Genomic DNA, 26,641 nt, shown 5'->3' with positions numbered 1-26,641 from the left:
CGCCGACCGAGCTACGACCGATCGAAGGATATTCGGCTTACCTCCGTCTATCGCACGATGCGACCTCAGTCGCATTCACAACTCACCGATCGAGCTACGGCCGACCGGGAGATATTCGGTTTACCACCGTATATCGTGAGGCGCAGCGCAGATACCCGACACAAGGGTATCGGGATCCGACTTATCGATGCTCCCCCGATTAAATGCACCGGACGGCATTCGACTGAGTGCGTCAGAAGAGACCCGACTACCAAACCTTTTTCCTGCGGTCGGTCGGCTTCCGACTCAACGAATGCGCCCGACTTATGGCCGGAGGAAGGACGCCCGACTGACGACCTCGACCATCAAAGGCCGATCCAAAGTCGGGACTTGTCCTACCTTCGTGGCGGCACGAGTTGCCGAACGTACTAACCGACCTATATGAGTTGGCAACCTACGAGTTCGGATGCATTCTACAACACATGAAAGGAAGAAAAACAGGCGGGGGGAAAAAGTTTAAGACTGATTTCATTCAAGATCAAAAGAAGCTTACAAAGTCAGGCCGAAGCCCAGTTACAAATGTTCTAAGAAAAAAAACAAAAAGGATAAAGGACGATGGGGCCACAGTCATCCTTCCGAGTCAATCTCCTCGACCGATGGGAGGTCGGGGATGACCGACGTGTCCACCGCGATCGGCACTGGGTCGACGGCCGAAGCAGGATCGTCGGTCGGCAAGGGACTGGCAGTCGACGCCGGGTCACGAGTCGCAGCCGTCTCTCCTTCGGCAGCTTGTTTCTGGATGGCCTCTCCCGCCACGGCGATGCCTCCCGACGATGGGTCGGCCATCTCTTCCGTGACTTGGTCCTCGGCTCCCGGCGGGATGATACTGCTGAGGTCCAGCTCCGGGTACAGGACTTGGACCGCATCCCGACCGTCCTCGTACCCCACCCGGTACGACGCGAAGCCGGACTCCAATAGCTCTTCACGGTACTGGTCGGTGGCGCGGAAGTCGTCCACCGCCCGACTCGCCGATTCCTTTGCCGACCTTGCTTCCGCTTCCACCCGATCAAGGGAGTCCTTCGTCGACTCCGCCTCTGCCTTAGCTATGTCGGCGTCGGCTTGGGCGATCGACAGGTCCTCCTCAACCTTAGCGAGTTTCTCCAGGCTGACCGGAGCTGCTCGCACTCGCCCTCGAGTTCGGCGGCGACGCCGTCACACTCGCACCGTAGACGTGCATGGTCCGACCCTTGCGTTTGGCTTCTTTCTGGGCCGACTTGAGCTCGGACCCGAGATGAGAGACCTCGTCCATCAATTTCGCCTCCCGATCGTCGACTGCTTCAGGTGGTCGACCAGCATTGTCCGGTCGGCTTCGGCCGCCGCCGCTCTGTCTTTCCAAGCCGCCGGACGTTCCCGAACCTCCGGTACCCGGCTTCGAGTTCGGACATGGTGTAGATCAGCTGCCGACGTAAGCGTTTCGTCAGGAAAGCAAAGTAATGAAAATATTAAGGAAGGAAGAGGCGAAGCGGAACTTACCTCGACCATGGTCGGGTAGAACGAAGATAGCATCTCGGTCACTTGCCGAGACCTCAACGCCTCCACGTCGGCTGGGAGGAGGATCCCCTGGCACAATCTCCTGGCCAGGTTGTGGTCGGCCAGCGCCGACGCACCTTCGGAGAACTGAGCGCTGGGCGGCACAGTACGACTCCCCGACCTCGTGTCGTCCGCGGGGTCCATCGGGGCTTTCCCCCGATCGATCACCCCGACCGGCAGAACCGGCGGGGAGGGGATGCTCGAGTTTGACGCGGCACCCCCCGTTGCGGCTGCGGATGCCGTCGGTTGATGTTCGGGTTCCCGAACATCATCCGGTGCCACACCTGCCGGCGAAACCGCCGATGTCCCTTCCACCGCTTCCTCCCCGGCCTCTCCTCCGGTTGCGCTGCCGGAGCTGCGAGTGCTATCACCGGCTCTGACTGGTCGGTCGCCGACGCCTCGACTTTCGGCGCCGCTGTGGAAGGCTTCTTCGACGGACGCGAAGGTCCTGCCCCCGATGCCGGCCTCTTCCTCGCCGCGTACTGCCGGATCTCGACGTCGGTCAGCCGCATCCTCGGAGGTGTCCCTGCGATACCGACAGAAATATTAATCTAAGAAACAGAATAAAGGCCGAATGAAAAGAGAACCGAGAGATCGGACGATACCTAGTCGGGGATCAAGCTCAGGCCAGCGTCATAGAGAGCTTGTTCGGTAACAAGCTCCCTCTGCTTCGGGATCGATATGTCCTTGAGTCGGTGGAAGTCCTCCCGGTCGTCCACCTCCACCCGACTGTTCTCGTTTGCTTCGGTTCGGGGCACGCCCCAGCGAGAAGAGAAGCCCCAGGGAGAAGAAGATGAGACGAAGAAAAACTGTTCTTCCACCCGTGGATGGACGATGGAAGACCAGTGATGAAGGAAAGACCCTTCCGAGGGTTGAAGAGCCACCACCCTCGGGCCTTAGGGTGGGGTCGGAGCACAAAAAATACCCGGAAGAGCGAGATGCGAGGGTTGGTCGGCAGAAGCTGACACAACAAAGCGAAGCTGATTATTAGTCGGACGGAGTTCGACGCCAGTTGCGTCGGACAAAGTCCGTAATAATCCAGCAGATTTCGGACGAACTCTGGAATCGGAAGCCGAAGACCGCGTGGAGATCTTCGACGTACAGCGCCAATTGGCCCGACGGAGGGTTGTTAACCCGATCGCCGACCCCTGGGACGGAAAGTTGAAACTGCTCCGGAATGCGATACTGATCCCGAAGCCGATCAACGTTCGGCCTCGAAAGCGAGAAAACCTCAACTTTCAGAGTCGACCGAGGGTAATCGGTCGGATTTCCCGATCGAGCCCCCCGAGATGGATTTCCGACCATCGCACCAGAACCGAGGGAAAGGCGAGGCTGAAGAAGAGGAAGAAGGAGAAGAAGAAGAAGAAGAAGAAAGAAGGGAAGGATCACGAACCCCAGGAGACCGGAGGGGGTGGCAACTGCCGGCGACGACGGAGGAACCACTCGGACAGATCTCTGCAGCAAATTGTTCAGGGTGGGGCTTCGAGCGCAGGTGGCCCTATATATATAGGGCCGTTCAATGGTCAAGATGACCCCGCGCCGACAGAGGTCCCTCGGATGGGCGACACGTGGCGGCATCTGGGCCCTCCCTCCGGCCCGGCGGATCGGCGCGCCCATCCCGGGAAGGCCGCACCGCCTTCATTTAATGCGAAAGGCGCCGGCCCAACCACCTCCGACACGTGGCGAAAGGGCCGTGGTTCTGAATTAAATCGCCCGCGGCGATTCGCGTTCCCGATGGGACGCCTGACAGCGCCCCGCGCTCCCAGAATCGGCGCTGGACGGCGATTTGCATTCCCCAAAGGGCGTCGGACACCCGATCGCCTGACGCCAATCGTCCGGCACCCGATCGCCTGACACCAAATCATCCGGCACCCGATCGCCTGACACCAAATCGTCCGGCACTCGACCGCCCGACGTAACATCTGACGCCGACAAGACGGGACGTCTGACACCGACATAACGTTGATGTCAGCGAATCGCTCGGCATTCATGAGACACCAGACATCGTATCGACTCGCGGTACGGTCGGGTCGTGGCATACGACGAATCCACTCCTTTTCGCCCGACGTTGCTGCCCAAACTGAGGCATCGGCCAGCGCACCATCCGACTCAGGAGTGGAGGGGGGCAACTGTTGGGAATACCGACCGACCCCGCTCGTGCCGACTTATAATCGAACCGTCCGACCGACCGACCGACGGAGCGACCGACCGCCCGACCGACGACCGACCGACCGCCCGACCGACTGACCGACCGGCCGTCTGGCCGGCCGACCGATCGATCGACGGACGCCCTCACCGGCCGATTAACGGCCCTCTACCGACTGTGGATACGCCGGTCGGGCAGACCTTTTTCACTCTCCGGGCCGACTGAACCAAAAGTCCGATGGCCGACTCTCGCAACATGCCCGGCTGACCATCAAAAGGGCCCGAATCTCCACCCGACGCCACAAGGATGGCAACCGACCTGTGGTTGGTCGGCTCCTCCGATCGCCGTACAGCCGCTAGAGCCTGTCAGCTCTGACAGCGACATGCGGCACTGCCACCTAAGGGCATTATCCCGCCTAGGCATTGTCAACCCTAGTGATTTGACAGCCCCACGGCGGTGTGACACTTTCACGGCGACTCTGACAGTCTACAGTGAGTTGACAATTCCTCAATTGTCCGCGCCATTAATGACGGCGCCATACCACGCTCCACTATATATATATCGGGGAAGGCAACAGTACAGGAGGTCTGAAAAAACAATAGGCTTGCTCTCTCTCTCTCTCGCTCGATTGAGCTCTCTGTCTTCATTTCACTGTTACCCAGTCACCTCTCTGACTTGACCGTCGGAGGGTCCCCGCCGGAGTCACCACCGGTCTGTGTAGACTTCCTTTTTTGCAGGCGCTCGTTCCCGGCGATCAGACGATGAGGGGATTGGCCGCAACAGGAATGATACTTTTTTGATACCACTTAAACACTATAACTAAGCTTTACATCATTTTCCCTAATTTTTACATGACTTGAACATTGCAACCAAGCCTTACATCATTTTTCTTTTTTCTCACATATGGTTAGAGTTAACCGACGTCATAGGTGCCCAACTTAATAATAATGCTAAGTATAACCAGCCCATATTTGATCCACAATGCTGCATCCATGCTCAACCCACGGTACTGCTGTTGAGCTCCCCACACTGCACTAATATAAAATATTACTTGTAGGTCATTATATATTTTATTGTGAATCCAAACTTTGTTCTAATGATCACACTTCTCTGTTTAGCATCCAAAGATTTCATATTGAAATCTTAGTTGATGTATCCTTAGTATTTAGACCTGGATAATTATGATCAATGTATATATCTTCCTTCGTTTCTCTTAGTATGTTACACACAATTATTTTTATATAAGATAAAGTTATTATTTATTAAGTAGTGATTTTTGTTCTACCTCTTCAAAAAGTAACATTAAACTAGTTGCTGCCTAAAATGAAATCCTATTGTCTAGGATCAAACTCGAATTGAAATTGAACAGGATTCGGTCATCACCAACTTAATCAATAATGTATACATGATAGCTGCACAACCGCACATGATACGGGAACGATGGGGCACTTATAATGTCCTAGCTTAGGGGCTTGCATGCGTTATGCATGCCATACCCTTCTTGACCCTGACCTTATCTTTGTTCCCAAGCCCTTGGTTCTAGGTTGCATTCAAGTATTAGCCTGGTGCGAAACCAAGTTAACATATGGAAACAAAATACGTTTTTTGGTTAATGGTGGATCTAAAAATTTATTTGGACGACATTAGCAAATCTAACCCAATGAAGGCTAGGGAACGATGGTTTCCATCAGATTCATTTGGACTACCGTTATGATTCAGTCCGGGCAGGCGGGCATATCCTAAATCCGACCGAATAAAACGAGACAGTTTCAAATTTTCATTGTTCAATGTTCCCGACCTCGCGACCTACGTGTCCATTGCGGCTTCGAGATTTCCGAGGACAAGAGCCTTTATTCCAGGTCCCGTTCTTCTCCATCCACAATCCCAAATCGCTCGGTTTTGTTTGCTTTCATTCCCTTTTCTTCCGTTCTCGTTACCTTAGGGCTAATCAATTCGTTCCAGAATCTGGCTTTCTTTCTGTATTTCTTTTATAAATTTCTTCATACATAGGTCTGACGCATTTTAATATGAAACCCTAACTGTAGAAATAGTTGGGAACGTGAGAGGTCCGATTGGTGGATCGAACACCGAGAAGAATTCTAATCTTGATGGAAATCATAGCCCCGTTTGGAGTTGCCGGAATAGCACTATGAAGACGGGGACTTGAGATGATTGAGTTTCCCCATCTTAGCAGAAGTTTTCCCAATAGTGGGAATCTCTGTAGAAGTTCTGATTCAGTGGTTTTCCGGAGGAAATATTCTGGTTGATGACACGTACCATTTGGGGGTTAGGACGCGCCATGTGGCAAAGAACATGTGCCGGGAGCCAAGTGGAGTAAGTGCATCGTACCATTCTTTGTGGATTATAAATCAATCATTGCAGTCTTGTCCATTTTTTGCTACTGTTTGTCGGTGCATAGAACTTCAATTATTGTCATTCTTATCGTTAAAATTTATGAATTGGCGCTTTCAGATTGCCATGACCATAATATCTGAAGATTAAAGCTGGTTAATTGGAAGGGCCTAAGCTACATGTAAGAAGGTATGCCATTGGAATTTCTTATTTAAGTGATTTTTGTTGGAGAATTTAGTACTTGGTGTTTGTCGAGCTCTGTCTCTCATTGAGCTTTCGGGGGTGCCAAGAATGCTACTGAGGATTGGACGATTATCTGCACAAAAACGATAGCATATAGAGATCTAGCAATCACTGACAATGTAATATTAGCCCTGCAGTATATGTCTCGTCTGTGGGGATATATGGTTGAGATTCAGTAGGAAGCTCTGTGGTCATGTTGCTTTTACTGGATGTGACGGTGGAAATGTAGTATGGAAAATGTGATGGAGTTGGCCCTGGTTGAGTAAGTTCATGAATAGAGATGCTTTGCTTTCAGTATCTGTGTTAACTCTTTTTATGATCAATTCTTAAAAAAGATGGCTTTTCAGAATGTGCTATACCCATCTTCTTTTTCACAATAATAATCCAACTCTTTTTAGTGAAAGAAAAAATTATTTTAACACTATGAGAACCTAAAATATGATAAAGCCTGCAACTCTTACTGAACTTTGGGTTTTTAAAAATTAAAATAACATTTAATTCTTATTTTTCACCATGTTGTTCAGCAAATTATGGGAATGTAACAGGATATTCCTTGTATACACGTGAAATGTTTGAGAAATTTCTTATTTCATAAGTCATTATTAAGTGAAGTTTAATTTGTCTTATTATTTATAAAATGTGCTTCTTAGTTTTGGCATTTATATGAGATCTACAAGATCATAGTCGGTTAAGATTAAACATTAATAGATGAATGGCTGGGGAAAATTATTCTGTCTCCTGTATATCTGGAAGCCCAACACCCAGTTGCTTCTTTCTGTCTTGAAATACATAAACAAGCAAGTTTTGTTATAAAAAAAATTTATTTGTCAAAGGCTGGATCTAGCACTCTCGACTTAAAAGTATTAAGCAACCTTAAGTTGATGCAGTAGCCAGGTAAATTTTGTTTCAAACCATGGGAACCTGCTATAATTGACCGAAATTGCAACACATTGGCGGGTTAACATAGTTTCTAGCCCAAACATTCAGTTTTTTAATCCAAAATGGTTCCATTTTCACTGAAATCTAAAACCATGCTTAATTTAGTTTTATTTGATAATCTTTTTCTTCCTCTGGAGAAAATTACAAATGTTGAATCTGACACATATACTTCTAACCAAAAACATCATGTACTAGTTAAATGTGATAGCTGTTGCTACGAATGACATATAGGTGTGCTTAATGGGCTATAATAATCAGCTGCTGTATAAATTGATCCATTTTATATGTTTCCAGTGTGACCTGAGTAATTACTGCTAAAGTCATGTGTTTCAGATCAAGCCAATGACGCTGGGGGGCAAAATAGTTATTTTCTAGGTGAAATAATTGAAACAAGTAAAAATTTTAGACTGTTCTATGACTTTATCAATTTCCTGTGTTTTCCAGAAAATTGCTAATGTGGATATTTTGATGCCACTCTTTTAGTGCTCAGTGGTTCAAATGGTCATGGCATAGAAGAGTTTGTACCTTTTATTTCATCACCTTGCTACTGAATCTAAACATAAAGTCCCATTGAAAAGAGCAGATATCTTTTTTAAGTGCTCTATTATGAAACTAGAAAGATGGGCCATATTTTATTTGTTATCTCTTTGCATGGAACATGCTTAGGATCTTATTTCTGGAGAGGTAAGGGTATGGTCGGGGCCTGCAGAGATGACATTCCCAACCCTTTGGACAATGACTGCTAACTTAAGCTAGTACCATTTCAATTTTGATCTAAGATTTTGCACGTCTCAGGATTCTAGTGATGATAAATGGTGGGTTAGAGACTTCTTCAGGGGATAGGTATGAAACTTAATTTAAGAGCTTGTTGTATGAAGTGTATCTCGTTAAGAATTTGATTGGTATAAGCATTGAGGTATTGGCTGAATTTAACCTGGTTCTTTATAAAAATGGAGGACAAACAATACACAGAACTCATGATAAAAAGTTGTGATGCAGGTGTTTCCAGGGGTGAGGGGTGAAGTGCTGTATGAGCATCCAGCATTGGGCAGTTGGCGGAAGCTCGCAGAATCACAAGATGCAGGCATTAGTTCCAGGTCATGGTTGGGTCTTGTATTAAGTGATTCCACATTAACCAGGTAAACCTTTTGGATCCCTCACCCCCCACAAATGGTTTAGCCTGATTGAAGCTGAATAGGTACTGAAAAGGTACTTTTATTCTGGGAAATAATGGGTCTTCAGAGTCATGACTTACGCATCTTACATGAGACTGGTGATTTATCCCCTCCTATGAAAGAAAACATCTCCAGCCATGAAGGCATTAGATTGACTCCTATTCAACATTATGCCTCGAAGTTAGGAACAAAATATCCTAAAGCAATCTCTGTTAGTGCCAAGAATGCTGACCACATTCTAGTTTGTTCAAGCAGCTCATTAAGCTTTCTAATCAAGTTCCTTGATTGTTTAGTCTCCTATAAAGGAATTACTGTAATTAAAATGGTGTTATGTCATCTTCTAAAAATCATCCGTTTTTTGTGTTAATTACTTCCAAAAGGCACTAGCAGCTAATTATCAAAGTACTGTTATAAGAGCTGTAAAGAAGGATTTTCGTTCTTAGAACTCATCACTCTGTATATTTTTTCTTGGCCTTGCATAGTTGATCTATTTAATTAGAATTAAATTCTAAGTATTTGTTATTGACGAGCCATAGTAATTGCACCTATCAAGGAAACTAAAAGAATTATGGAAATGAGTTCAAACGGAAGATAAAAATCTGTTGATAAATGAATATCTATTTGTTGAATGTTACTGATTAGGTTATGTTCCATAATCTGGCTTGATCTTGTAGTCCAACAAATTCCATACCATGACGTATTTGGGATAATAGTAATTAGTGAAAAAAGAATACTTGTACAAACCAGTGAAGTGACCCCATCTCCAATGGTCCAAAAATAGGAATCATTGGAATATTCTGAAATATTCATGAACATTACAGCAAATATGATTAAGACATTTATAGCTCCAACATAAATAAGGAGCTGTGCGGCAGCTTCAAAATAGGAATTTGATAGAATATAGAATAAGGATATACAAACAAGAACCAATCCCAACAAAAAGGCAGAAAAAATGGGATTGGTAAGTAATACTACTCCCAGACCTCCTAATACAAGAACTGATCCAAAAAATAATATCATGTATTGGTCCAGATAAATTCATTATTAAAATAATAAATTAATAAATAAGTCAAAATATTTCATGACCTTACTGAATGGTCCAGGAAAGGAAAAGGGGTTGCCCTATTTTTTCTTGTATATGATACATTCCTAATTGAATTAAAATTTTTTTTATATCTATTAATGTAGATATAGATAAAATTATCAAGAAAAGAGTAATGGGGATTGTATATTTGGAAATCATCACGAAAAAAATATTCTCAGTTTAAATCAAGGAATAATTTTAACAATCAATAATTATTGGTTATTATTTGTAGTTTCTGACCAAACAAAATAAAAAAAGCTTGGGTCTTTTATATCAAAACAAAATTTTAGTAATTGGTAATCATTCTTGAATCAAAGGGTTTATCTTTGTTTATTTTGATTTGAGTCAAATTCATAACTGTTTGAATTGTATAATCTCCAATTATTGACATTGGTAACCGACCCAAAGCAATTTGATTATAATTCAATTCGTGACGATCAGAAGTGGAAAGTTTATATTCTTCAGTCATTGATAAACAATTTGTTGGACAATACCTAACACAATTACCACAAAATATACAGACCCCAAAATCAATACTATAATTAAGCAATTATTTTTTCAATATCTTTTTCAAATCTCCAATCTACAACGGGTAGATCTATCGGGCATACATGAACACATACTACATAAGCAATACTTTTATCAAATTCAAAGTGGATTCGACCACGAAAATGCTCTGATATGATCGATTTTTCATAAGGATATTGAATAGTTATAGGTAAATGATTTGTGTGGGATAAGGTAATTACGAAACTTGAACCAATGTACCTTGCAGCTCGTATTGTTTGTTGACTATAATTCATGAACCCAGTCACTATAGAGAACATATTGTAAATATCCAAGAATAAATTGATGTTTCTTTCTCTTTTTTGAAAGAGGTTATGAATCTGGAATGTCGTTATCATATTTTCTTATTTATAGTGAAACAAGTTGGGAAGAAGTTGTCAATAATAGATTACCTAAAGAAATAGGTAAAAGAAATTTCTATCCAAGATTTAATAGCTGGTCCATTCTTATCCTAGGCAAAGTTCACCTTGTTGTGATAGGAATGAAAAAATAAGCTTTAGCTAATGCAATAAAGATATCAATTGTAATTCCAAAAACTCCGGCCATTTTATTTATTTTGAAAAGTTTAGGAATAGATATGTATGGAATAGAAAAATTCCATCCACTTGAGTAAAGAACTGTTATAAATAATGAAGAAAGTAATAGATTTAGGTAAGAAGCAATATAAAATAAACCGAATTTGATACCTAAATATTCGGTTTCATAACCAGCTACTAATTCCTCCTCTGCTTCGATAAATCAAATGGCAATCTCTCACATTCGGCTAGAGAAGAAATTAGAAAAACAATAGACCCTATAGGTTGACACCACAGATTCCACCCCCAAAAACATATTTTGATTGTGCTTCAACTATATCAACTGTACTTGAACTATTAGATAATCATAATCGATAATAACATTACTGTTCCCATCGCTATTATAAAACCGTACATGAAACTTCAGCTTCATACGGCTCTTCTATGGCCACAAATAAATGTAAAGACTGGTTCGGTATTTCCATCTTCTTTGGAGGATAGATCGAATAAAGATACATCGGAGAGTTCCAGTCTCAAATTAGACCAATGGAATTCTGTCCGTTAGAATAAAAAAAAAATGCTTCCGAATTGATCTATCCTTATAATGATAATTTTTCTTTGTTCAGTAATAACTTAATCGTTCAATAAAATATCCGTTATCAATATATATATGCATTAGTTCATGAATAATGATAAGAATTCCGTATGTATGAATACAGATATAGGAAAGAAAGAATAAATAAAGATCTTTTTTTTTATTTTATAAAAATTTTTATTCATTCATTCGATTATTGCATTCCATTTCTTTTTTTCTATTCTTCTGTCTCTGAAGAAGGTATTTAGAAAAAAATAAAGGATTAATTCGTTCTTGATAGTCATTTCTTTAATCAGTGAATAGGAGCATACTCAAGATTGGAAGCGTAGGGAGATACTTCTTGATCATTTCTACCAACTTAAAGCCCTTATTATGATTCGTTTTATGCAGAAATATCTCTTTATATTTTTTCTTGACCTTGCATAGTTGATCTATTTAATTGCATTTCGTAAAATATGTACCTTTATTTGTTTAACTTCATCCTTTGCTGATTACCTTATTCTTCTTATATCATCCTATTTTCAATCTTTCCTCAGATCTTAGAACTTCAAGATGTAGGAGGCAACCTTAGAATTAGTGCCTTTCCTCCTTATTCTTTTGGATCACTTTAAAAGCTACACATATTATTGGTTGATCGTACCAGTTGTTCCTGCTGTTTTGTTCTGTTCTTCAATCATCACTTCTGGGTCTTCCTTTTTCATTGCTAGTTGGGTTCTGACTATTAGTGATAGCTTTCATACAACTACAAATTGAAGCAGTCTTGCACCTCTCCATTATTTGGCAAAACAAAAAAAAAAAAATTATGCTCCATGTTTTGTTGTATGATGCTTCAAGGTCTGTGGCCTTCTGTGTAATCTTCTTTGCCGCAACTCAAGGAACTTTTCAGGGTCTTACCCTGCCCTGCTGATTAATGTATTTTACATGTAGAAGTAATTATGTAGGAATCTCGGGTTTCAGATGGGTCTCGTTATTTGGCAAGTGGACAGTTATTTAACGAGCTCTCATGAGGTTGTTCACATGGGTTTCAGATGGGTTGGCACAGAAAGATCTGCATTTTTTTTGCCTGTAGGAAAATTTACATCTGTTGAGGAACAATTTATTGGTTGTCATTTTCTGGTCGTTCGGTACTCCAAGAAGTTAAACAATTAGATGCAAGGATCGTACTCCCTGAGAGTTCCTCCAGGCTTTCTGCATCTCTGGGTTTATGTTGAGGCAGTAAAAAGGTTTCCTGGTGTAATGCTGCCCAATCTATAAATTTAACTGAAGGCTTATGTATTCAACTATATATAAGAGGAATCACCCCCTAAATCATTCATGAGGTGCATCTCACTGTGTTTGTTTCCCTGCTTTGCATCTGTACATTTTCCTGGCCACAAGCATCCGACGTGCTACACTTTAATTTGTATAGAAATGTGAAAAATCATTCGAACTGAAATAAAGGCCAAGCTTCACAACTTTTTTCCTCTTCATCTGCTTCCTGTTAATTTCAGCCATCTCTTTTCCATAGGTTTCTTGTACAATGCAACCGATGAATAGGTTGTTCTTGCTTCAAAAGACCCGTCAGATCTATGTTGATGTTTCATTGGCAATCTTACTGCTGCGCTTTAGTATGTCAACCTTCTGCCCTTTTCACCATTGCAAGCCAGCTTGTAACTGTTTTCAGCCATACATCGAGTATGAGTGGTGACAGAGCTACTGTACCAATATGATATTGATATCCCTTGCTTGGGTGCAGGTACAAATAGAAGCCTATGATTCTATCATGAGGAGTGGGAATTAATAATTTCCAGATATATAGAACAAAATATGTATCTGATATAGCAATGACAGAAATGTGTGAGGTTACAAGAGTTACTGTAGGTAGAACATTTTACCTCCAATCTCCTTAAAAAGTTTTGGAATCTCTTAGTGGATCTTTCAGCTCTCTCCCATGAGCAGAGCTTGTGAAAAGTTGGTCCACCGTAAGAGTGATGTTTATTGACCATAACAGAAGTAACATATTCTTTTGACAGCAGATCAGTACAGAACTGTCCTCTTCATGTCAGATGACCAGTTTCTTGTCTCTATTTTTTGATTCTAGTTGCATCTGAGATTCTTCTGGTACGTCGACAGTAGCCCTAGGAGCTATCATTGTTGGTGGCATGATGGCATTTGTTAAGGTGGCTGGGGCCAATGAAAGCTGCAGGTGTGTGTGTGCATGCCACCAAAAGCATAAAAACAGATACTTCAATGCAAAAAACAGGGGCCCTGAAAGGTCGGCAATCATCAGTAAAAAGATTAATAATGTGAAGGATGAGTAAGCTTTTCTGAAATTTATGTTATTTTTTGAGGTTGTTAGTGGACGTCTGGTTCTATGATGTAAGTTATGGCATCCCTATAATAAAGAAACCATGGCATCTGGTCTTCAAAGTCGATACCATTTTCTTTGTTTTGTCTAACTCAGAAGAGTTAGCCATCAAACGTAGTACCTTTCCCTTTGGTTATGTTTTTTAGGATGGAAGGTATCTCGAGCAGTGTCTTTTAGCATCCTCATCGCATCGAGAAATTTTTGTGTAGACTTAGTCTACAATAAATACCATAGATTAAGCTAATAAAAATAAAGATCAAAGCCATATTTTGGTTGATGGATGGCTTGGATTTGAGTTGCATTTCATTGATTACTCTATTGATTTTATTGGTTATTTCATTGATTACAATCTCAACTCAACTTCCAGCTATCTATCAGCTAAAATATGGCTCTAATCTTTATTTTTATTAGCTTAGTCTATAATATTTATTGTAGACTAAGTCTATACAAGAATATCTCATCAATTCATCATGGCAACAGGGAGGGTGGAGTGGAGAGTGGATTGCTGCTCGGAAATTTTCTCCATTTTGATGATGAGTGGTCATTTCTCTCTCTTTTTGAATTATTTTCTAACAGTTTTATGGGAAGCATCGATGCATGGCCATTGGTTGTAATGCTCGGTGACCACGAACCAAAACACATAATGGGCATTTGTCTGAGTTTGCATCTGCTGAGCGATGATACTCTCCTACCTCGTCGGTCATTTTCACTTTCACACTGAGTTTCGCTATTAAAGATCCTTTTTAAATGCAATCCTACATCATGCTTATTTAGCATCCATGTGCTACTGTTGGTGTGGTTTCTTCTGTTTGAACTATTATTAGGGGATATTTGGTTCACGGTCGGAATTGGAATGGGAATTGAAATAGTTTGGAATCAGAATCAAAATGGCCAAATCTCCTGAAGCACTTGACTCGTTACTGGAATCGAAATCAGAATTAGAATAGAAATTTGAATCCATAGAGAAAAGTAGGGATTGAGTTGTATATAAATTGAGTCATTTCTATTTTATCCCAGAATTGAACTCCTTCCAATCAAATAGTTGGAATGGGAGTCATTTATTTCAATTTTGATTTCAGATCCTCACTCTTTCCAACCAAGCATTTCTTTCATGTTTCTATTTGATGTTTACCATTTGAATATGGATGGTTAAAGAGATAGGCTTTATCTCATCTACGCTGCAATGTTCATCATTTAAATTTGATTGGTGATAAGTCATCCTTTCAAGTCAAAAGCGTGATTGAGAACATAAACCAATTGGACAGAAAAGAAGAGGAAAAAGATCTGATGATTGGACTCCCTGTTTTGGATCAAGATTTGGGTTCTTTAGGCCCGTTAATATGCCCCATACATTTGCGGCAAATTTTTATACCTCCATGCCCGTAGGGCATGAACAATGATAAAAGGTTAGGGAAAACTAATTCCTGACCTCTTGTTGATTGTTTTTTAATGATTTTAGGCCCAAATATGTAGTATTTAGCCCTTGATTTGACTCTGTAACTCTTGTGCTTTGTTTTACAAATATTTACTCGCAATTATTTTATTTTTGCACAGATCAGGATGATAGATAAATTGGAATTAGATGTCTTCTCAGTAATCACACCACCATTTTGCCTCACCAGTAAACCTTCTGAGTTGTCACTTTTGGTTGTGCATCCCCCAGCATTCGGCCCATGTAACTAAAATATCTTTTTTCTTTTACCCATGTTTTTGAGAGGATCAATGACGTTTGGAAGGGGATCGGTGACGTTTAAATTATTTTTTTAAATAAATATAATCTACTTATAAATACAAAAAGATCAATGAGTATAAATAAACAGAAAATATATTATTTTGGTTTCTTTAAGAAATCAAACTCGTGTCTTACTGAACCAACATTGTTTGGTGGTCTATCATACACTGACAACTCATCGAAATTAAAATATATTGGGTTCATTCCACATAGTGAGCTCTAGTCGTTTATTGAATCATTTTGCCCCCACCCACCAAAAAAGGAAAAAAAAAAAAAAAAAGGATAAACTCCCACTAACTTCACTGAGGCAACGTATAAGGGAAAAACAAAGAATTCATTGAATCATATAAACATTGGATAAGGATAAGAAAAATACAAAGAATTTATTGAATCATGTGATATGATATAAATGAGAAAATATTAAAAAAAAACTTTTTTTTTTTTAATTTTTTTCCCCTCCAAATCAGACACCTCGCACTTGTTCTCAGACAAATACCAGCAAGGGAGTAGAATTTGTGCTCTGTTGGTGGGCTGCGCCATTAAAATTTCAGGACGGCCAGCAAGCCCGGCTCACCCGGTCGGCGTTGGCCATGCCACGTTCCATAAACGGTAAAAGTGCGCCTCATCTGGGCGCCGAATAAGTTCGCATTTGGCAGGGGCATCATCCCCGCAGCCTGCACTTTCTTTGGAATGCAAACCATCCCCCGTCCCATTCCTTCCCACCCCTCTCTTTTGCTCTGAATCGCAACGCTCCACTGCCACGATTCCGTCTCGTTTGGGACCCACCAGGTACACCGGATGGGGCAGGTCCGTGCGAAATCCTCTGGCACTTATCCTTTCTATAATAAATTTAGACTCCTAGAAAAGAAATTTTGAGAGTACAAGGGCTTGGCCAAACCGAAGGCGAGCGACCGAGGGAGCGAGAGAGAGATCATCTTTAAGGCCTATGGATGCTGTTCTGGTGCCTCTGCAGGACATCCCCATTGGGGTTCTTACGTCCCTCGCTCTCGGTCTCCTCACCGTGGCCATCATCGTCGGGAAGTTTTTTATTGGTCGGAGCCGCCGCTTAAACCGTACCCCCGGTACTCTTTTCCTCTCTCTCTTCTTCTTGTTCTTGTTTCTCTTTAGCACATACATAATCTTGCCGTAATCTCTCTGAAATTTTCAATTGTATTTAATTGTGATCAAAGGAAACGAAGAGGGAGTCTTCATGTGTCTTTTATTTGATTATTTGATTGATTGTTAATACATGAATTTTTCTTTGGAGGTTCTGACTGATTTCCTATTTGTAGTTCATTTGGGGAGTGTCTCTTTAACGCAGTTTCTTTTGTGGTGCTGATATAAACACATCGTCTTTTGTTTGTTACGAAAGAATTGTGAGGATCTGATGTTAAGAAATTTTAAGTGGGTTCTGATTGGAATATGTTTTGCAAAATTCTTTGTGCACCGCGCGCGGTGATTCGCTCTCGCATGGAGCCGGCGATAAAAAAAAAATAAATTCCGCCGATGTCTCCGGGTCCGTGCGTAAGCGAATCACTGCATGCGGTGCACAAAGAATTGCTATGTTTTTCGGATGTAGCTGTTCCTGGGCTCCCTTTCATTGGGAATCTGCATCAGCTCAAGGACAAGAAGCCCCACCGGACGTTCGCGAAATGGGCCGAAATTTATGGGCCTATCTACTCCATCAGAACGGGAGCTTCTACGGTGGTGGTCCTCAATTCGGCTGAAGTGGCCAAGGAGGTAAGCCGCACCTCCCGGTCTATTTTCCGTTTATGATCCTGGAGATTTCTCTGCTGTTGTGGTTGGTTTCAGTATACAGATTTGGTTTCATAAGAGAATATAGTTTTCAGAAAAATCAAATATGTTGGACGCCATCTGGTAGACATCTGTTAAATGGTAGGTGATTTTTTTTTTCTAAAAAAAAACGTCAGATGAATTTAATGCATCTTGAGCTTATCCAAGTGATGGATTAAAGATACTAATGGAAGGAATGATTTCCCGTTCAAAGTGCTTCTGTTGCAAAAAAAGCTTATTGTTTGATGAAATGTTTGTCGCTAATAATGTGCATTTGTTCTGTTGGTGAGGCATAATATTTATCCTTTTGCAGGCAATGGTAACTAGATTCAACTCTATCTCGTCTCGAAAGCTTTCAAATGCACTGACATTGCTCACTTCCAACAAATCTATGGTTGCCACAAGTGATTATGGCGAGTTCCATAAAATGGTGAAGCGCTACATCCTCACAAGTGTTTTGGGATCAAATGCTCAGGTTTGCAATACAAGAGTTGTCCCTTTGCCCATAGATTCACATAAAAGCGCAACTAGGATGGCATTTTGTTTGTTTCATAATACTTTTATATTGGGTCCTCCTAAGCTAAAATGATCTTCTGTGCTGTCTAATATCAGAAGCGATATCGTGGCCTCAGGGACACCATGATCAAAAACATCGTAAACGTTCTGCATTCAGAGATAAAGAACAATCCTCAAAATGCAGTAAACCTCAGGGAGCCATTCAAGGCTGAGCTTTTCCGATTATCCTTGACAGAAGTAAGTGTCGTCCTACGTAAATCATAAGTCCTATCCTCAGATACAAGCACAATTTATATCTAAATAGTGAATTGCAGCATATGAGGCATGTCATCACACTTAAAAAAAGCGCATACTAGAGCTTCTGTTGTTGGTATCTATTATTATGTTTAACATAAAACAACTATTATTGTTTTATCTAACAAGTTTAATTCCTGATTCTTTTCTATTATGCTATTCTCTCTCTCTCTCACACACACACATGCACATGCATTTTCATGCTTTGTCCTTTTTAACCATATGTACAAAAATAAGTGTGCTTTCAAGAGTGTTTTTGGATGCTTCATTACACTCCACATAGAACATGTATCTTCAAACAGTCATACAATTGAAATTTGCTAGCTATGCACCTATAGTTTCGAATGCTTGGTGTCAAACTCTTTACTTTCATGCTATAAGTTCCTGTGCTGGCGGGCATTTTGTTTCGCATCGGCTATATAATGGATAGATGCTGGGTATTTATACGAGGCTAAAAACCTAAGTAATATATTTCGACTAATCTTTTTGGATAAGATCTTAGGTTGTCAAAAAACGATAACAAAATGAACTCGGCCAATGACCCATATAGAGTAAGGGACATTGCAGCACAGGCCTATTTAGGTTGACCACAAACTAATCGTAGTGTTTGTGATTGGATTTGTGGTACTCTGTTGAATTTGAATAGATTTAGTCCTTTAGCCTGATGAGGATGCTGGGGCTTAAATGGGAGAAATATGTGAGGACACGTGCAAGTATGTATTTAGTTCCACACTGACCATGCAATGGATAGATCCTAGGTACTTATACAAGCCCAAAGAATCCAAATAACACTTTGTGGGTGAGGTCTTGGGTTATACATACTGTGAAGGTTATACATGTTTCTCTATTCAGTAAGAATATGTAAATTGAGCTTCTCTTATTCCTTTTTTTTCCTCTTCTTTCCTTATGTCTCCATATCTCAACTCAATCGTTCCTAGTCTCTTCAGTTTATAAACAGATACTCCATTTTGGGGCATGCAACACACCCACAATATCTTTTGTCTATATATATACTTATGGCGCTATGAGTGAAACTTACGTATGTACAACTGAGAATCACAATGAAAGCTTATGAAACACCTGAGCATCCTGCAGGCTCTGGGCAAGGATGTAGAATCTGTTTATGTGGAGGAGCTTGGGCAGGAGATGTCAAAGAAAGAAATTTTCAATGTCCTGGTCATGGATCCAATGATGGGTGCACTAGAGGTAGACTGGAGGGATTTCTTCCCATATCTGAGATGGGTTCCTAATAGGAGCATGGAAATGAAAGTTCAAAGAATAGTGGCTCGTAAGACAGCAGTGACAAGGGCCCTGATCAATGAACAGAAGAAACGCATTGCACTTGGAGAGGTCTTCACCCCTCCTTGTTTCTCTTTTTTTTCTAGTTCTCATGTTTTTAACAATTTCCTCCAATCCAAACATCAAAAGTCAAAGTACATTAGTTGTCATCAATGCGCAGGAAATAAACTGCTATCTGGACTTTCTACTGTCCGAAAACACACTGACAGAGGAGCAATTGACCACATTGATTTGGGAAGCAATAATTGAGGCCTCTGACACAACTTTGGTCACAACAGAATGGGCTATGTATGAACTTGCTAGGCATCCAAAGTGTCAGGTAACTAGCAAAGCACATGTTTTTAGCTTTTTTTCCTCCTCTTTTTTTTTTTTTTTAGCTCTGCCTTATTTATATCCTTAATTTCAGGATCGCCTTTATCATGAAATCCGAGAAGTATGTGGGTCTGAAATGGTTATGGAGGAGCACTTGCCACAGCTACCATACCTGAATGCTGTTTTCCATGAAACTCTAAGGAAGTATTCTCCTGCTCCTATTGTTCCCCTTAGATATGCCCATGAAGACACCCAACTAGGAGGCTATGACATTCCAGCTGGGACACCGGTGAGCATTCTAAGTAACAGAGAGCCTTTGAAAATCTGCTTGTTGGTTTGTAGTGTTATGTGTGTCATCTCATGAAGCTCACAATATGTTTACAGATTGCAATCAATCTTTATGCATGTAATATGAACCAAAAGGACTGGGATGATCCTGAAGAATGGAAGCCTGAGAGATTTCTATCTAGCAATTTCGAACCAATGGATCTTTACAAGACAATGGCATTTGGAGCAGGAAAAAGAGTATGTGCTGGATCTTTGCAGGCAATGCTAATTTCTTGTACAGCCATTGGTAGATTCGTTCAGGAGTTTGAGTGGAGACTGAAGGAAGGAGAAGAAGATGATATAGATACTGTTCAGCTCACAACCCACAAACTTCAGCCTCTGCATGCATACATTACCACGAGAGCAATGGATCATTCAGGATTGCAGTCATCCTAAATTCCTTTTCCCTTTAAATTATGCTTTTCTCACTAGCTGTGCTAGTATTTTAATTCCATAAAGCATATGAAATAAATACCCGTGTTCCTGGTCTGGACTTTCATATGGTATTAGGATATAATTCTGCATATACTGCAGTTGTCGGGCTCAGGCTATTTAGCAACTCTGCTGGCTGGCGTCCTTGGTGCGATGTTTTTATTCGTCAATCAGCGATGAAATGCTGATTTTAATACAGCTATGTTGGTATATTTTCCTTGTATCTTTTTAATTGCGGGTATGGGTTAATACAGTACCGAACATTTCTGCTGGAGATCATCTTCGTACCTTTCTCATGCCAAATGCAGATAACAGAAACAACCTTTTTGCAATTATAACTGATTACCTTGTTTCATACTATTTATTTATTATTTTGCAATCTTTATCATAGAAAATGCTGCAAAATGTTAGATTATGACCAATCAAAGTACATGGCAATATAATCTCAAAGTACAAGAAGAAAGGTTGACCGGTAAGCATCAAAAAGGCTGGAGATCGCTTAAGAAGGCCTTCGAAGAACTGAAACAATTGACGATAGTTGGCAGCAGGAAAATATGAAGCATAGGTTAAGTAGTCGACTTCAGACTTGCTGTGTACATCTGATGTTGCGTAGCCTAGATCAGGTCTTGTTATCAGCCATGATCATGCCAACCTTGACAAAGTTCGCAGTGCTTGGCTTCGGGCTTGATTGTTTTCTTGGTCCTGGTCCAAATTTCTTCGCTCTTTCAACTTCCCCCAAATTTCAGGACAAAAAGGTATTAAAAAAAAAAAAGAAGGCTGTAGACCGTGAGCAGATCAACAATTTGGCAAGGCGGAGTCCAGAACCTCCATGCAAAAAAAAAAGTCAATAGCAAACTACTAGGTGACTAAATGGAGGCAACTAAGCTTCTGATGGCTCTACCACCGGGCCCTTCTTTAGAGCCTTCACCAGCAAAAATCCCAAGTGCTAAATGGTTTGTTTACGCGAGAAAAGGCAGATGCTATTCTCTGAATAAGGGGAATGTCCGAATGGAATTTTGTAACTAGGCCATAAAAGACCACATCACATGTAATTGTTTGAGGTTAACAGAACCATTTTCACCAAACAGCAACAGCAGCAACGGAGAGAAACAGAAACTACGGAAGTTTTCTACAAATCATTAATTACCATTCAGACAGATATTGTAGCAGGAAATTTTATCAGGAATCTCCGATAATAAGGTTAAATCATGATAAATCCTTAGGAAGCATGGTTTTATTTGCTGATGAAACATGTTCTCTAATTTTTGAAGAATGAAATGACTTCTCTTTCGGGGGCCAGCTGCATATTGAAATTGGTTAGGAGATTCATGCATCGGCCTTCCCCATTAAAAAATTTTAGAAAACTAGCTCCACCTAAAATGGTGCTACTTGTGGGTAACATTATCGAGTCCCGATGCCATATAGGCAGGAATTATATGCAAAACTTACTAATGTACCGATAAATCTTTGTTTGATTAATTCAGATACTATCTCTGGTGAACAAAACACATCAGCGAGGACTATATTGGTTTTCTTATGATTACAGACCGTTGCAAGCTGATCCGACATACTGATTTGAAAGATCCTGGATGGCTTCTGTGACATCATCTTCATCTAAGTTTTGTTATCCCATAAAATTCTAATATGTACATCTCTCACTTCGGTGAAGTGTACGAGTTTTCATGGCTCCTCCTGATGCGATAAAGATTTAAAGGGCACAGTAAAGATGCTATTCTTCAGTAATGCTCGCAAGATTGGGTTGCCAGTGGTGAGCAGGTGTTCCCGGTGAAGGGCTCTTCATTCGTCGCTTTGGAGAATCTTTCATTTCCCCTGTTGAATTCTCCTTGGCTCATTTCCTGTTGAGCTCCCTCAGTTGAAATGACTCGTCCATTATACTAGTCATGCCGTTTGTTGTCGCCTGTCCTGGTTTAGTCCTGGCTCTTGGGAGCAAAGATTTGAAGCAACCATCATCTAACGGTCGCTCTTTTCTCTCCATATCCTTCATAATTCGTGCAGTACTTCCGCTTGAAGGGACATCTGGCTCTTTTTGAAAACGCTTTTAGACAATCAAATTATCTCTTAGGAGTGTTGAAGTTTGCAAGCAGAAGACGTGATGCATCCGTCCAACTCCTTCTGTCGTTGCCCCCAGAGAGTGTGTGGGTTGGAGAGGGGATGTCATGATGAGGTGAATTAGGATTCCTGCAGGAACGCCGCCTGAGCTTCCTGAGGGTGCTTATGGGTACAACATAGAATTTCTGGCCTAGCATGAGCACGGTGTCCGGCGAGACCACCGCCGATGGCTGGCGGAACACATCTGGGTGAGTGACACAGCATCGAGTGTTCTTCATCAAGATCTCCGCAGCTAAGATGGGCCTATCATGGAGCTCAACACGGCCACCAGGGTAAACGATCTTGACGAGCATGTTGTTGGTGCACAGCCAACCGGACAAGGCCATCTTCTCTGATGGAGTTGAGGCGAGGGACGGTGAGGTTGGCTCTTAATTATATTTCCAACCCATTGACAAAGAAGTACATTGCGTTAAATTTATTATGAGACGTTGGTCTTGGTTTCATCCCTGCCTTATCCACCTAATGATCAACAGCATCAGCTCCTTTGTTTCTAAGCCTCCGTTCCAATTATACGTGCTTTGTCTCATAGATGCTTACTAGGCAATTAAAAGTGCTTCTGGGATAAGAACGTTGAAGAACGTCCAAAATTTGTGGGCGGAAAAATAGTTGTATGCTTCTTCTAAAGAATCTTATGCGCTCAGGTTAATGTTCCTTGCAAAGTTCAAATTGGCAGCGGATGAGGCAAAGCATTTAGGACTTTGTACTATGGTGACATCAAATGACGGAGCCTCTCACTTAGACTATAATGCAAACAAGGTAATGGTTCTATCAATATTTTAATCAGTTTTGGCCATTATTGCAGGCATTTTGGAAGCTCTTGCATGTGCATTTAATGCGTTTACCCAAGTGCCAGCACTCCCTGGAAGCTACGTCTGCATCTATTATTGGCCGGTAGGGCTGACACCGATTTTGTTGGGCGTTGGGATCACGGATATGGTGCCGAGGAAGCCGACGTCGGTGGGGTCTTTCCGCCTCATCTCGGCCTCAAAGGTCATGCACCGCGTCGACCATTCTCATCAGCCCACCCAACCCAAAGAGGCGGTGGACGTTGTGGAGCTCCTCGTCGCGCTCCACCGGAGGGCACCTGCGCCACTTGTCCTCACGGGCGGCGCATGCCGGGGAGGGAGTAGGGACGGGTTGTTGTATCTTTGGCGCGAAAAAAGGATTCGCCTTCCCCTTGTATCGCGAACTAGCCACTTCAAGATCTGTGCAGCGGATAGTTCGGAGTGCTTTGAGATCTTTGCTGTGCGTGATCCAACGGTCGACGTTGCGAACCCACCGTGGAGGTGTTCCGGATAGAGCTCATTCTCTCTGTGTTCCATGGGAGAAGACTCCTTTTCATCTCTTGTCTATAGACAGCCTGGTGGAATAAGAGGGGAGGAGGAGTTACGGATTTATGCGAGGAGCGACAGGGAAGGGGGTTTGAGAAGTCTTGGGGAATGGAAGTCGCCTGCCCACATTTAGACTATATCAAAAAAACACCCAACTTCTGTTACCCAAAAAAATATATATATATCATCTTCGTCACATGCCGGATATGCACCGGATACGCTCCTCGTTCTTGCGATGGGTGGGGCAATGACGTTCCGCCCAGGGACGGACGGAGGGGGGCGTAGGAGGGAGCGGGAAGATGGCTAAGTGCCCGTCTCTCACGCGGAACCGCACAATGGGAGTGTGATCAGAAGCGGATTCGTCTGACAACAATGGTAAATATCGAAGAAGATAATGAGGCAGGCTGATTGGGTTAATCCGTGACCCCTTTTGGTTAGATCCGACCCAGCCTGTTCTCGAAAGATCTGTGGACCTGGATTAAGTTCAAATATTGAACCCATTTTAAATCTGATCCAATCCAACCTAATACATCATATGCAGGTCTATTAGCTATTCTATCCAATTTAACCTGAATTGAACTGATGAAACTATTCCATGTGTGTTTTTTTTTTCTTCTTCTTTTTCTTTTCTCCTGTTCAGAGAAAAAAAATACTCAAACTAATCCTACTACATTAAGAAATACTAACTATTGAGATTATTAGCCTCTTGAAGTGGATTGCAGTTTTACATAAAAAATAATTCATATAGTTTTAACTATGTTAGCAAACAATTTTATGATAGTTTAGATTCAAATATAAGAATAAGATTTTCTTTATAAAATTTTATTAGTAAACAAATATAAATTTGAACCCAAATCAAAGCTCATTTAGATCCAAATAATTAGAGTTAGGTTCGTACCATACATGACTCTGATTTGATCTGGACTATGTGCTAGATCTAAAAATTTTCTATGGATCTAACCCGACCTAATCCGATCATCTATTTAATCAGATTCAGATATGATATCGAGACTTGTACATCAAATTGGGTCAAATCATAATCAAATATATCCTTCTCCAATCCAACTTGTTTACAATCCAAATGAAAAGTACTACAAGGAATGCCATCACATTTGCAGATATTTGATTATGCCTGAGAGTTCATTCGTTCATAATATGATGTTTTCTATTAATGTCTTTGTGGATTATGATGCATGAACTGCTTTTGAAGATCTGCAATGGTGGAGATGGTAAATGGTTAATATGTTGAATATATCATTCTTTTATAAGAGCAGCTAGCACCATGAAAATTCAGAAAAATTGCTCAATCGTCTTGCACAATTACACCATTCAATTTTTTTTTTTTTTTTGGTAACATCACACCATTCGATTTGCTTCGTCATGTAGGGTACTTCATGATGCCAATTCAAAGGAAGCAACAAGAATATAACAAGCCAGCCAAGTGACCTTTTGAATTACATTTTTGAGATACTAAAAAATTTTTATCTATCTGATTGATTGGCTCGTTTTTTTTTTTTTTTTCCTTTTTTTTTGCCTGGATGATGTATCTTGTCTCTTGTTTCTTTGCTTTAAGAAAGAAGTGTTATATTATAATCTTGAAAATACAATCATCTTTTAGCATGTGACTGACGCATTGAACCATAAAATAACTTGCCAGAACCGCGTGGAATATCACAGGTCCATCATACCACATGTACGCCAAGTGCAAAACATAAAAAGTATAATCATCTTGCTTACAAAATATAGAAGGAAAAAGTAGCTTTGAGCTATTCTGATGACAATTATCAATACAATTTTCATCCATGCGATGACATCTATAACATAGTTCGCTATACCTGCTATAAACGTGATAGTCTGTTTCATGGAACAATTTCTTTTTGGCTATCTGACTACAAGAATAAGTAGAGAAACGAGTGAATGCATCGATTTTTTGTGAATATTGGATTTTATCGTAGAGACCAAGTTGCTTTTCCACTTGTTGATGCGTTGAATTAAAAATATAATTATAATCGAGGGGACAAAAAATAGCATTATCAAATAAGTCACTATCTAAACTATTCAAATACTCCTCGAGTTTATCTATTTCTCTTTTTTAATATTTTAACACGCATGCGTAAGCGCGCGGTCACTCATCTTTTGATGAATGTCTCCGAAGCATGCACAACATCCTGCAATACTTTTTGAATACTGCAGAGGATCCGTTCCCATCCTTCTAACCAAACTCAATCTATTTAGTCAACTATTAAATTAGCTTCTCAGTAAATGTACATAATTTATATAGCTAGACTACAAATCGCCCAAAAAAAAAAAAAAAAAAAAGGGGATCACCATCCAAATAATATGGCCAATATAGTGTATGCAAAATAGAGCTATTTCAAGACCACTCAAAGTTTGTTCGACAAGATGGACCCTTCACCCAATCCAAAAGCCCGAATCACCACAATATGGATTACTGGTTTTAAGCACCAATCCTACACTATAATAAATGGTAAATTTGCTCAATGGAACCATCAAAGTTAAGCTTCAAAGTGTTGAAGCAAGGATCACAGGAGAAGAGTATCATTGATGGGGAAGGTCCGATCATTGAACCATAAGGTTCCAATGCCTAGTGGCGCAAACAAACTAAGCTACATGGCAGATTGCTCGAGCTTTCCTCAGTTTATAAATAAGCCACTTAAACTCGACACAGACTCAAGCCAAGCTCAACAGAACTTGCTCAAGGTTGACTCAACAAAGCTTTAGGTTGGACTTTAGTCAAGTCAAGATAAGCTTGTCTATTATATTCGAGCAAGCCCCATGTTTAAGCTCGGCTCATTTATGAGCAGAGCATTGAGATGTGTTTGAGCTGAGCTTATTTCCTAGTTGAGCCGGGCTCTACTGAGTAGATAGTGACATGAGCGGAGCTGCTTATGAGCAGCTGAGTTCATTTCCACCATTACCAA

The 26,641-nt window shown here is 41.5% G+C and overlaps 1 protein-coding gene across 3 annotated transcripts; it reads left to right on the top strand.

Annotated features, from left to right (window-relative positions):
- Positions 1-5,815: 5,815 nt before the first annotated feature.
- LOC105040426 (ent-kaurene oxidase 2) lies at positions 5,816-20,512 on the top strand. 3 transcript variants are annotated; one of them, XM_019849546.3, is made up of 10 exons: positions 5,816-6,049; positions 6,188-6,256; positions 8,249-8,388; positions 16,844-17,004; positions 17,372-17,533; positions 17,671-17,811; positions 18,964-19,218; positions 19,328-19,486; positions 19,574-19,768; positions 19,864-20,512. In XM_019849546.3, exons 5-10 carry the CDS (start codon positions 17,375-17,377, stop codon positions 20,200-20,202), a joined length of 1,248 nt encoding a protein of 415 aa, XP_019705105.1. In that variant the 5' UTR covers positions 5,816-6,049; positions 6,188-6,256; positions 8,249-8,388; positions 16,844-17,004; positions 17,372-17,374; the 3' UTR covers positions 20,203-20,512. The 3 variants fall into 3 exon arrangements, with proteins under 3 accessions (XP_019705105.1, XP_010915240.1, XP_073110835.1); XM_010916938.4 differs by lacking the exons at positions 5,816-6,049; positions 6,188-6,256; positions 8,249-8,388 and adding an exon at positions 15,991-16,346; XM_073254734.1 differs by lacking the exons at positions 5,816-6,049; positions 6,188-6,256; positions 8,249-8,388; positions 16,844-17,004 and adding an exon at positions 17,019-17,160.
- Positions 20,513-26,641: the final 6,129 nt, after the last annotated feature.

The sequence above is a fragment of the Elaeis guineensis genome, chromosome 3, assembly GCF_000442705.2.
Source record: "Elaeis guineensis isolate ETL-2024a chromosome 3, EG11, whole genome shotgun sequence".
Taxonomy (NCBI): Eukaryota; Viridiplantae; Streptophyta; class Magnoliopsida; order Arecales; family Arecaceae; genus Elaeis; species Elaeis guineensis.
This window is presented reverse-complemented; position numbering and strand designations above follow the sequence as displayed.